General features: G+C 41.3%; 1 protein-coding gene across 2 annotated transcripts in view; it reads right to left on the bottom strand.

Moving 5' to 3' along the window:
• Positions 1–12,574, bottom strand: part of CLTC (clathrin heavy chain) — a 77,691-nt gene extending 65,117 nt beyond the window's left edge. For both annotated transcript variants that reach the window (XM_004041243.5, XM_019026589.4), the window contains exon 1: positions 9,481–12,574. In XM_004041243.5, coding sequence (XP_004041291.1) covers positions 9,481–9,522 — 42 coding nt within the window. In that variant the 5' untranslated portion in view covers positions 9,523–12,574. The remainder of the gene's footprint in view (positions 1–9,480) is intronic.
• Positions 12,575–13,210: the final 636 nt, after the last annotated feature.

The following is a 13,210-nucleotide window of genomic DNA, read 5'->3' on the forward strand; positions in this document are numbered from 1 at the left end:
GGTGGCGGGCACCTGTAATCCCAGCTACTTGCGAGGCTGAGGCAGAAGAATCACTTGAACCCGGGAGGGAGAAGTTGCAGTGAGCCGAGATCATGCCACTGTACTCCAACCTGGGCGACAGAGCAAGACTCCATCTCAAAAAAAAAAAAAAAAATTATGATCTCTAGAAACATGCCCGAATGGACTGCTTTTCACGGGATATTTAAATCATCTGCTTATAACATCCAACAGTTCCAACTGTGAGGCCATACACAGGAGAATTTTAGATGTGTAAAATTTGTCTCTCACTAATCCAGTTGATTTCAAGCCTACAGCAGCCTTTGCCAAACAGCATTCTGGTGCTCAGAACAGAAGCAACTGTGAGAGGACACAATACTATGGAGATTCAGTAAGGCTTTTAATAAGGAGACTCTTTCCTGAGGATATCTGTGGTAAAATAAAGAAACCTGCCTTAGATTTTCATAGTTCAATATGACCAAATATAGAGTATTGCAGAGACTGGAGAAAGAGATGCGTTTTTGTAAACCATGTTCTCTCTACGCGTTTTTCCCCCTTATTATTCATCTTTAAATAATGAGATCTATCCAAAGTCAGCTGTTTGCCAAGCAGAGCATATATACTGACAGTCTTTAGCTTCAGTCTGTCCACTTTGGTGGTTTTTTTTAAGCCACCTTTCTCAGATGAGCAGCTAATCAGAAATAAATGCAAGTTGGCCAGGCACGATGGCTCACGCCTGTAATCCCAGCACTTTGGGAAGCTGAGGAGGGTAGATTATTTGAGGTCAGGAGTTTGAGACCAGCCTGGCCAACATGGTGAAACCCCATCTCTACTAAAAATACAAAAAAAATTCGCCAGGCATGGTGGCGGGCCCCTGTAGTCCCAGCTACTCAGGAGGCTGAGGTAGGAGACTTGCTTGAACCTGGGAGGCGGAAGTTGCAGTGAACCAAGATTGCACCACTGTACTCCAGCCTGGGCAACAGAGTCAACTCCCAATCCAATTCTCGTTTTTTCATCTTCTACGACTCCCAGTTTCAACCTAGGGTCATGAAAAACTGTCATCCCTGAGACCCCCAGTGTGCATCACTGAGGAACTCCAGAAATCGATGGATGCAGAAAATGAGAAATTAAGAGAGTCTGGTGTAACTTCAAGATCTTGGCTTCAATAACTGGGTAGATGGTAGTTTTTCTCCTTTAGTACGGCACATATATTCAACTCAAGTGGACAAAGGGAAACTCTTCCAGGGTGGAGGGGAAGAACTAATATTCGAGTGCCTGTAAGGGGTTAAGGGGCTAAATATTATACTACAAATACAAAAACATACTGTAGTCTAACTTTAAAATTGCCAGGAAATATTGTTTTAATAAATGAGGAAGTTGAGACAAGTTGAAAACCTGACATAATCAATAGATAAGCCCAGATTAAACATCTGAGACATTTTCCAGAATAGCACACTGCAGAGTTTTTTAATGTGACAAAATATGGCTTTAATGGATCTGGTTCCTATTCTTTCAGCAATGATCTTTAAAACCGTCTTACTTCAGAACTTGAAGAAAATCCTTATTTACCTAAGGATTAGGAACGAGAAGTATTAACAGTACTGGCAGTCTGCCTCCAAAGCACAACCCTACAAGTCTGTAACCATTTTCCTTTCTACCATGATGCTACTCAAAATGAGCAAATATATTCCATTGTCACCTTCATTTCCTATCCCTTTCATGCACAACTGCCTTCGTTGAGTTCAAGCTTCTATTTCTTGGTATAAACACAAAAACATGAATTTACAGTAAAATAGAAAGCAGAAGTTTCCTCCTTTCACAAGTGGCTTCAGACTGGAACACACTCATTCTTTTCAGTAAGAAAAAGTCTATAGAAAAGTGTGACAAGTTCAGTCTTACGAGAGGGATGCAGACAATCCTGGTTACAAGTTAACCGGATCCCAATCATCCTGCACAATTTTCCAATAGGAAATAGGATAAAGTCCTTAAAAAAGATACAGCTAAATAATCATTCAAGGCATAAAGTCAGATGTTAGTTTGCTGTCTCCTATTTTTCTCATAATATAAAAAATATTTCCCGATTAACAAATGACAGTACTACTAGAATCAAAGAACATCACAGCATAGATATAAACAATTGTGGTACATTTTGCAATTCAAACGATACAGACCATTTACCAAATGAGGCAATGAGCCAAATGAAAGAATAAATATTAAAAGTCTGACTGCTCACTAGCTGTGTGACTCTAAAAGTTACCTACTATGAACTTCAGTTGCCCAATCTCTACAATAAGGCTAATCTGACCTAAGCACAAGGGTTCTCTTGCTAATTAAATGAGATAATAAACATTAAATATTTAATACAGTTCTTGGCACTTAATAGGTGCTCAAACAACTATAATGGCCCATGTATTTTGATTTTATGGATTAGATTACAGGACAATTAAGATTTGAATAGTTACTGCCTCAAAAATAGGACAAGGCTTGGTGTCTCACACTTGTAATTCCAGCACTTTGGGAGGCTGTGGCAGGTGGACTGCTTGAGCCCGGGATTTTGAGACCATCCTGGGAAACATCGCAAAACCCCGACTCTACAAAAAAATATAAAAATTAGCCGGGTTTGGTGGCGCACGCCTGTAGTCCCAGCTATTTAGGGAGCGGAGGTGGGAGGATTACCTAAGCCCGGGGAGGTCAAGGCTGCAGTGAGCCTTGATCATGCCACTGCACTCCAGCCTGGGCAACAGAGTGAGACCTTGTCCCCCCCGCCAAAAAAAGTAGGGCAAAAATATCTTAAATTATGTCTTAATTTAAGAAGATAATACAAAAGAAGAGACTCACAAAAGTCTGACAGATGGGTTTTGCATAACACATTTAGGTCCAAGCTTTCAGCCATCTTTTGAGTTAAGAGCATTAGCCATAGGCACTTAACCAAGAAGCAAAGACAAGACACCCAGAGCTGTAAACTTTGCTGTGGCTCAGAAGACAGGTTTATTTCATGAAGTAGTTTTGGCATGGCATATAGTGCATGAACTTAGAGAAACAGCCTCATTCTAATATACAGGACTAAAATATCAGCCATGAACCTACTGCTCATCTAAGTGAGAAGATTCACTTCAACACTACCACCCTAAAAAAGGACACATACAGTAACTCTAACAATCGCCTGACCGGCATTCCATATGGGTATTTTATCCGATATGATTCATTAAGTTTTTTTTTTCAAATATGTCTGTTCAAGGAACCCTAATTTAAAATGTACCAGTGGCACACAATGAGATTCGTGGAACATAATGAAAGATTTATTTAAAAGTTTCTTTTTGGGGGGCAGTTTCAGAGTGTAATCAACTTTGTATCATATCAATATTTGTATTAAACTGTGCACAATATCAAATGTTCGAACACATAAAAGATCCACAATCAAGTAGACAACATCAATGGTTGGAATAACAAGTGTACAGCCTTTGCCAACTCATCAATGGAAGCATGAATGCAAGGTGTAGTCCATCTTGTTTACCACCTTGTCCCTACAGTCTAACACAGTTCCTCATCTGCAGTAAGTACTCAAATCTTAGGTAAATGTGTTAACCCCAAATACTTATACACCATAAAACACTGGATCTGCAAATGAATATTGTGTCATTGGTTGAGATACCTGAATAAAATGTACTGGACAAAAATTATTTAGCCAATAATTAATGCTCCTAAACTGCTACGTAAAGTACTTTCACATACATGATCTCAGATCCTCATAATAACTTTGTGACATAAGTATGCCCATTTCCCAGAGAAAAAGAAGCAAGAGGTTAGACTTAACCTGTGTTGTCCAATATGGTAACCACAAGTCACAACCTACATACCATAATGAGCACCTGAAATGTGGTTACCGTAATTTTAAAGTAATTAAAATTAAATAATAACCAGTAAGTGATTCAATTACTGGAAAACTTAAGTATGTTTGGGATCACTGAAGTATTGCATATCTGCCTTCCTTTTTCTTCATTTTTGTTTGTTTAATATAGAGACGAGGTCTTAACTCTGTTACCCAGGCTGGTCTCGAATTCCTGGGCTCAAACAATGCTCCTACCTTGGCTCACAAAGTGCTGAGTTTACAGGCATGAGCCACTACCCCCAGCCCCAAATCTGCCTTTCTAACTGTAAATTTTATGAACTCTAAATATGGACCAGGATTTCCAAAGAAAACAGGGTCTGAATTGATATATGCTCTAAGTACAAAATATACATAGCCAGGCACGGTGGCTCACACCTGTAATCCTAACACTTTGGGAGGCCGAGGCAGGCATTTCACGAGGTCAAGAGATTGAGACCATCCTGACCAACATGGTGAAACCCCATCTCTACTAAAAATACCAAAAAAAAAAAAAAAAAAAATAGCTGGGCGTGGTGGCACGCGCCTGTAGTCCCAGCGACTCGGGAGGTAGAGGCAGAAGAATCACTTGAACCCAGGAGGCGGAGGTTGCAGTGAGCCGAGATCCACCATTGCACTCCAGCCTGGCGACAGAGTGAGACTTTGTCTCAAAAAAAAAGAAAAAAAAACCACACACACTAGATTTAGAAAATTTAGTATGAAAAAGAATGTAAGGTATCTCATTAGTAAATTTTATACTGATTACATATTGAAATAATATTTTGCATGTCCCAAGTTAAATAAAATATATTAAATTTAATTTTATCTGGGCATGGCATGGTGACTCATGCCTGTAATCCCAGCACTTTGGGAGGCCAAGGCGAGCAGATCACTTGAGCCCAACAATTTGAGACCAGCCTGAGCAATATAGCAAGACTCTGTCTCTACCAAAAAAACCCAAAATTAATTAATTTTATGTTTTTTCACTTTTAATATGGCTGCTAGAAAACTTAAAAAATTATTTATATGAGGCCAGGAGCAGCAGCTCATGCCTGTAATCCCAGCACTTTGGGAGGTCGAGGTGGGCAGATCATTTGAAGTCAGGAGTTGAAGACCAGCCTGGGCAACATGGTAAAACCCCAACTCTACTAAAAATGGAAAAATTAGCCAGGCATGGTGGCAGACACCTAAAATCCCAGCTACTCGGGAGGCTGAGGCAGGAGAATCACTTGAACCTGGCAGGTGGAGGTTGCTGTGAGCCGAGATCGCACCACGGCACTCTAGTCTAGGTGACAGAGGACAGAGTGAGAATGTGTCTCAAAAAAAATAAAAAATAAAAAAAATAAAAAAGTATGTGGCTCATATTATTTTTCTATTGGACAGCATTTGTTTGAACAACCCCTAAAGCCCTCCCTGTTCTGTCTACTATACCACATTGTTAATCTATAAACAAGTAGAGAGAACTCACCTCTCTGGGCCTAAGTCCAACAGACAAAAAGCACTCTAGGATACTGTATAACTTCTCTTTTTAAGGTCAATTATCCAATTTCTTTGAAATATTTTGTGTCAGAAGACTCAAGTACACATCCCATTCGGACAGCATTCCCACTACTTCATGAGTCTCACTTTTTACAAAGGTGTCTGGGGGGATTGAGTGAAGATCTGAAAGTACCTAGCCAAATTTACAGCACATAATAAGGTCTCAAGAAGTCTGCTGCTAGTCATTGTTCATCACCACCACTTTCCAAGACAGACAGTATTCAGTTAAAACTTTGAACAATGAGTGTTTTAATTTTAGCTAACGAAATATTCTAAATACATAAACATGAGTGGTGAGATAAATCTTCAAACTTACAAAACACATCAGCATGGCCTATAATTGTGCAGTCCAATGTAGGAGTCAATTGTCACATGTGGCTATTTACATTTAAATTAAAAAGAAATTAAAGCAAAAATTTAGTTTTTCAGTCACATCAGCCACATTTCAAGTGCTCAATATCCCTATGTAGCTAGTAGACAGTTCCATCATTGAAGAAAGTTCTACTGGACAATAACTCAAAGAGAAAAAGCCACAACAGTAACAATGACAGGGAAAACACCTTGTTAAATATAATTTGAATAACATATAAACATATGTATGGAAAAAACAATTTTGCAAAGAAGCTGAGGATTCGATATAAATGGAATCTCTTAAAAGCAAGGTACAAATTCCAATTATGGTCAGAAACAATTGTTCAAGAGCAACTACCATGGTTCCTGAAATGTGAATTTTCCTAAATACTCAAATGAAAATGATTGTGTTCTACATACACACCATTCTGTGTCTTATTTCCTAATCAGAGTGAAAGCACTTTCACTAAAATTAACCACACACTTTAAGCTGGGTAAACTGACCATCAAGAAAATTCTGAAGAATATGATACATTTTAAACTTAGAAACTATTCCCAGGAGACTGCCGCATAATTCCAGGAAGTCTGCCTCTTCCAGAGAGCATGTAGTAAATCCCAGTACTTAGCATTGCTTTCTATTCACAATCCAAACTAACTATAGCAAGAACCCCTAACATTTGACTCAACGACACATTCCATGCCTGCATCTATGGATCAAAGGGGAAAGAACAGGGTAGGGAGATTTTTAATTGAAGACCCAAAGAATCTAGCAATACAATGGAATCTGTCAAGTGGCCTAAAGATACTTAATGTGCCAGAAAATTGAGAATCACCAAAAAATTAAGAATCACAGGCAATATTTTACGTATGTAGCCTAGGATTTTTATAGAATCTGCAATTCCAACAGTATCTTGCTCAAATAGGCACTCATTTATTAACTGCTATCAGTCTAAACAGTCTAGGAAAAAAGAAATCTTCATATATTCACATTCATTTGCTGTAGGTCCAAGCTTCGATGACAAGAGATCCTTCAGTTGGACAATGTAGTTAAAGGGTATAAAAATAAGTTCATTTACAGTTTCACAAGCTAACTCTATACTCACACTTAAGTTCCTCATTTCTTGTTTCCAGTTTTTATCCTACGTGTTTCAGAAAGTTTTCTGCTACTTAGCAAACTGGTAGAAGCTCAGAAGTCAAAGACCTAAGATGCCAATTAAAATAATCCTTATTAGTTGGGCTCGGTGGTTCACACCTATTATCCCAGCACTTTGGGAGGCCAAGGCAAAGGATTGCTTGAGCCCAGGCATTCGAGACTAGCCTGGGCAACATGAAACTCCATCTCTACAAAAAATACAAAAATTAGCCAGGTGTGGTGGCTCATGGCTGTAGTCCCAGCTACTCAGGATGCTGAGGTGGGAGGATGGCTTGAGCCCAGTAGGTCAAGGCTGCAGTGAGCTGTGATGGCGCCACTGACCTCCAGCAAAAACCCTGTCTCTTCAAAAAAAAAAGCTTATTAATTTTTAAAAAGGGAGGAGATAATGATATGAAGTTAGGAGATATATTATCATGAAAGAGGCTGTAGTTATTTGGGCTCCACAATCAATCAACTGGAGCACAGTCATATTAGCTAAGCAAGCTTAAGTTTAGGCATGACATAGCAATCCAAAACACAGAGGACTGAATTTTTCAATTTGCAAATCGCTTTATATTCAAAATCTTCAAATTATTTGAGAAGAAAATGGCTTCATTCAAGCATCTGCAGAAACTTTGAGCCAGTTACAAAACAGACATGTATTAAATTTGTCTTTAATAAGTGACAAGGTTGGGTTCGAATCTTTGGGATCATTTAACAATTCTTGTCTCCTCTTTAAAACAAATGAAAAGCTATTACTCCAACCACCACAAGATTTAGTAGTGAGCTACACATCTGCAGTGGAAAATAAAGAGCAGCTGTACTTGATTCTGTGTGGTTTATAAACATTTGTCTGCAGAAAGTTATTTCAGATGCAGTTTAATATGAAAATAAGCCCGCGTTTTCCCCTCACACTTAAGAACAGCACCCCTCAACTCTCCACATTCATTTGCCACCCCACTTTAACAAAAGCAACCACAGCAATTAAACTTGGATCTATCAAAAAAAAATTGTCCATTTTGTTATTTAACATTTTTAACCCTCTGTAAAAGTGTTTTTTATTGCCAAGGTATATTCCATTACTTCAGATGAGTTATTTGAAAATCATAGATGACTGAGGAAAATGCATTATTTAACTCATTTTATGGGTAAAGATTTATTATTCTTTACATTTCAAGCCTTAAAGGAAAATAAGTCCTTGCTAGTGCAAACATGGTAATACTTGCAAAGAAATATGAAATTGTTACTTATAGCCTGAATGTTAAAACTTTTTATTAACAAGAATCCTTTATGTATGTTATGCCAATGGGGGAATGTAAATAAAAATGGTCTTCAATGGTAAAGTGTCTAATAGGTCACTGATATTAGTGTCATGTCAAACCACTGCATTCTCCGTCATTATGGAATTAGCCCTTCAGACGACTGAGCTGAGGCAGGTTTCTTTAAGGGGATATTTGGGAAGAAAGCAAATTAATAGGAATAAATTATTTAAGCTACAGTAAAAATCAGGATTGGTGACACAGGAAAATCAAAAGCTCTGAAGAGGTTTAATTCAGTGAAGCCTTCCAATGGTCACCTGCCTAGGCCCGCCACTGGCATGTTGCCAGATAACAATATGTTGCCTCCAGGATAAGAAACCATGGGGAAGAACTCTAGAACTTACTAAAGGGAAGCCAGTCACAGACCAAATAGCCCTGCAGGTCTCAGAGCAGCTGTGCTCTGTCCCTAGGGCTCTGTTCAATTCCATGCGATCCTGAAGAAGATATTCAAAACTACCTGCAACTACTCGAGAAGACTAAAAGATAACCTCTGTATCACTCTTTCCCACCTTCCAGAACCAAAGAGGGGTTAAGAGCCACAACATCCCCAGAGAAATAAAAAAAGGGGGAAGGGGAGGCGAGTTTCCTTAGGGAGTTTGACCCCACACACTCTGAGATTGACATCGCTCTGAGAAATGCGTTCTCCCATTCTACCCTCGTTCCGTTCTTTCAGTGACCTTCTGTCCCTACTGCCTCAGGGAAGGCAAGAGAAAAGCCACCGCCTCACCACCACCCCCAACCCCCACCACCGGAGAAGGTGCCTTTCTCAGTTGAGAGCCGCAGAGGGAGGGAAAAAAAAGGTTGCTCCTCCCCAACCCACCCGCCCCACAACTCCTGGGTGCAGATACGATGAGGGAAAGAAGAGAGCAATGGAAGGTGACAGCCCCGCACTGGCCCAGGGGATAAGAATCCTTGCTCTGGTAGAAACAAGGGAGAATCCCCCTCCCACTCCCCTACCCAAATGAATGAAATGAAAAAAATGGGGAGAGAGTTTGTACGCGCAGTTCTGGCCATCCAGGAAGCAAGATCGAGAGGCTTTTGGATCCAGGCCTGGTCCTTGCAGCTCTTTGCACCCCAACTCCTGTCCTTTCCATCCAAGGCCACACATCATTTAATCTTTTAAGCTTTCCAAGATAGTGCCCCCTCCTCCATCTACCCCAATCACCGACAACCCCCCCGCCCCTCCAGCTCCGATACTGCTCGGGCCCAGACTCCAGCGTCTTCCATCCTTCCTACCACCTTCTCCACAGCCCTCACCAACCCGGGCCCGGCCGCACCTGGAGATGCTCCTGAAAACGAATTGGCAGAATCTGGGCCATGGCGCTGTCGGGGGTTATGGTCTCCTCCTGTCACTGGGGCTGCGGGGCAGTGGCTGCCCGGGCTCTCCAAGGGAGAGGAGGAGAAGGGGAGGGGGGAGGCTGGGCTCAGCAAGATCCTCTCCGGGGACGCAGGAAACTGGCAGGCAGACGAAAGAGCTCGGGTCGGGGGCGGAGGCTCCAGGGGCCAGGAGAGCCGCAATGGCGGAACCCGGCGCAGCGCAGACTCCGGAAACGGCTGAGCCCAGCGGAAGGATCCCGGCGACAGAACTCCGCCCAGTCGCCTCACCCCCTCCTCCTTATGTACCCCTCCACGGAGTGGCGCGCGCGGCGGGCGCAGGAATTCGAGGCGCAGTGCGCCCGGTGCCTCGCTTCCTGACGCCACATGGGTGGGAAACAGAGGAACCGGAGGGACTACTTTTTTAGGCTCATCACTTTCGCCAGTCTTCTTTTTCTCCCCCCAGTTTTTTTTTTTCATTTTGCCACATCATGCGACTCGGGGCGACCGACGTCACTTCCGTGGGCGCTTTAGGTCCCACCCACGTACTTCCAGGTGCACGTGATACTGATGGGGAAGGGTCGGCTGATTGCTGCCAGAATGGAGAGCTCGTTTTAAGGAAATGCGGCGTCTCCTGGGAGTGAAGAGGCTTTTGGGCCACCTTGAGGCATGACGGGTGCCGTTTCCTTTCCCTGCGACCGCTGCCTGTTTCGACCGAGCCCCTTACAGGAGGACGTGGCGGGGGCAGACGGGCGCAGCTTCCCGCCCTCTCCGTGACTCAGGGAAACGGCCTCGCCGCAGAGCGCTCCCTCGGCAGCTGGCTGTAGCACTCCTCCCCCGCCGGGCTTCAGAGTGGGTGGTTTCCTACAGCCTAGGGAAGGGGCCTGAAACGGGGTTTAAAATCTTCCCTGCCCTCACACAAGCCCTTCTGACTGTTGGAGAACCTGACGCGCGGATTCTAACTAGAACTGGCACTCTCTTCGGGTGTTAGATAATTAACTCAAAGGACAGCGAAGGCCTTTTATGATGTCTCTCAAGCTGGCCTTATGACAGCTTTTCTTAACGTTTCTGCGGACATTTTGGCGGACTTGTGTCGGCCTAGCTCAGTGATCAGTTTCGTTAAAGAATTTGAGTATCCGAACATTAAAGGATTGGACCTAAATTCTAGCAGGAGGATTTTTAGCCACATCAAATAATTTACGTCTCAAAGATTTAGATAATTAGGGTAAGGATGCTTAGTAAAACCTGAAGGTTCCATCGCGCCACTGCACTCCAACCTGGGCAACAGAGCGAGACTCCGTCTCAAAAAAAAAAACAAAAAACCTGAAGGTTCCTGGAGGGAAGAGATGAACTATTAGCCGTGTATTTCGGTGGGACCACCTCAACATAGGTTCCTGTAGGTTAGCAATGTAGAAATGCAGCGCTTCAAAGCCGGAGCATCCTGTCTTCAAAGAGCATGAAGGTATCAACGGCATTCATTGTCGATTAATAATAACCTTCTTGGCACTTTCTTGCTAAATTATAAGCCATAATAATATTTCATAATCGCACCAATACAATAAAGGATGAAAGACGTTAGTTCTGTGCCTTTTATCTTTGTAAGAGAGGTGATTCTCCCCCCCACCCCCCGCCCCGCCGAAAGAGAAAAGCTCAAGTCCACAATAATTATTTTTAGTGTCCTTTTCAGTTAAAGGACATAAAACCCTATTGGGTAGACGATAATTTTGTATGCTAAGCAGTTTAGGTTACAGTGAGAAGTTTGCCAATCATTTTAGTTGCTTTTAGTGTTTTTCCCTTTTACTTAACTGCCTCACATACTGAGCATGAGAGAAGAGTCTGGCAGGTAAGAGGGCAAAGATTGTTCTGCAAAGAAAAGCCTTGCCACCATGTTGTAAGAGTGAATATTTATGCTTGCAAAATTTCTTTTTGTATTGTTAAGCTAAATACACGAAGATCCTCTGTTCCGCAACATTTGAAATAACCTAATGCCAGTCTAGTAATAACTGCTTTAAACCCTTTTTGGAAGTAGACAAATTCTAAATTAAAATTCTAAGGGAGTAATTGTTTTATTACAGTAATTCAGTAGCTTGATCAAGTCACCTTTTCAATCTCAGAATCCGGAGATAAAAGAGCCGTATCATGAATGGGCCACCAAAATTTAATTTATTAATGTGTCTGGCATTTTCATACAGACCCTGTAATTTTAAGTACATTTAGAATCCCAAAAGCAGTTGATTTTAGCTATTTGGAGTGGAATATCTAACCAAAAAGTGCGCTGAGGTTGTTAGTGACTGCTACGTCATCACACATAGAAATTACATTGTTTTGAGAAATAATTTAGGAAGAGGAAAAATAGATCGTGATATCCTGGGTCATTTTGAAATGATCTTCAAATTAATCCAAAAATTTTCAAGAGAAAAAAAAGTCAAGATGATAAACATTAAAAAAAAAAACCCTATGCCTTTTTAAAGATGAATAATTTGAGTAGGGTAATAAGAGTTTTGTTTTTTGTTTTTTTTTTCAAATGGGAGTCTGCTGTTCTTGGTAACAGTATAAAGGCAGTCTCACTGGTTTCACTGGTTTAGTTACCTAAGCAATACCTGAATGGCACTGTTTTCAGACATTACCTAAAGTTAGAAGGGAGAACAGATAACCTAATAGACCAGGAAGCAAATCCTGCTACCCAGAATGGTTTTTTCTACGATACAGTATGACATAGTCTTTTAATAAGACAATGCTATGAATGATCACTCTAGCTTTTGGTTTCAGAAAATGTTTTAGCAAGGTAGCCATGTTAATCAATGGTGAAGTGAAAGCTATTTTAGTTGGAATGCTCATCAACAGTAGGTCCCTATCATGAGTCACAGCAAGTGCCATTAGCAAAAACTACATTGCTTGGTCTGCTATTTTGAGGACTGCTAGTTTCTCAAAACCTATACAAGAAACCTGTGTTGTGTCACTAATTTTAATGTTATGCCAACAATTAGGATGGAGATATATACATATACATATATAAACCCTCAATAGAATGACACCTCAAAACAAACAAAAAACAAAAAAAAAGTACCCCTTTCACTGTAGGATTTCTCCATAGCTGTTCATCTTCAAGCAGCCCTAGCACTAATGCCCCTGCCTTTTAAAAACTTGACCTTTTAAAAACAGCCTGAATTCACTGCACTGCAAAAGTCACAAAGAAAAGGCATATCTCACATACTCAGAAATTAATTTTAAAGCAGAACTTTAATCCACTGTAACAAATGTTTACAATTCAGATTCCAATAAAGCCATAAAGGACATACTTTAGTATTATCCAAGTAAGATACTTGGTTTTGCCATTTAAACAGTAGCTTTGAAGCATCTCAACCCCCTGGGGCCACTGATATGAATCCCAGCAGGATTAGACTGGCTAGGTCTTTATTTTTTCATGCAAGATAAGGAGCAGCCTATCAAATGCCAGTAAACAAATGTACAAGTCACTGACTATCGGCAAGGCTCCCCACTCCAAAATGAAGAAAAGAAAGCAGCATTTACAAAGCAAGAACAATTTTTTTTTTTTGAGACGGAGTCTTGCTCTTGTCACCCAGGCCAGACTGCAATGGTGTGACCTTGGCCCACCGCAACCTCCGCCTCCTGGGTTCAGGCAACTCTCCTGCCTCAGCCTCCCGAGGAGCTGGGATTACAGGCACCAGCCAC

The sequence above is a fragment of the Gorilla gorilla genome, chromosome 4, assembly GCF_029281585.2.
Source record: "Gorilla gorilla gorilla isolate KB3781 chromosome 4, NHGRI_mGorGor1-v2.1_pri, whole genome shotgun sequence".
NCBI lineage: Eukaryota > Metazoa > Chordata > Mammalia > Primates > Hominidae > Gorilla > Gorilla gorilla.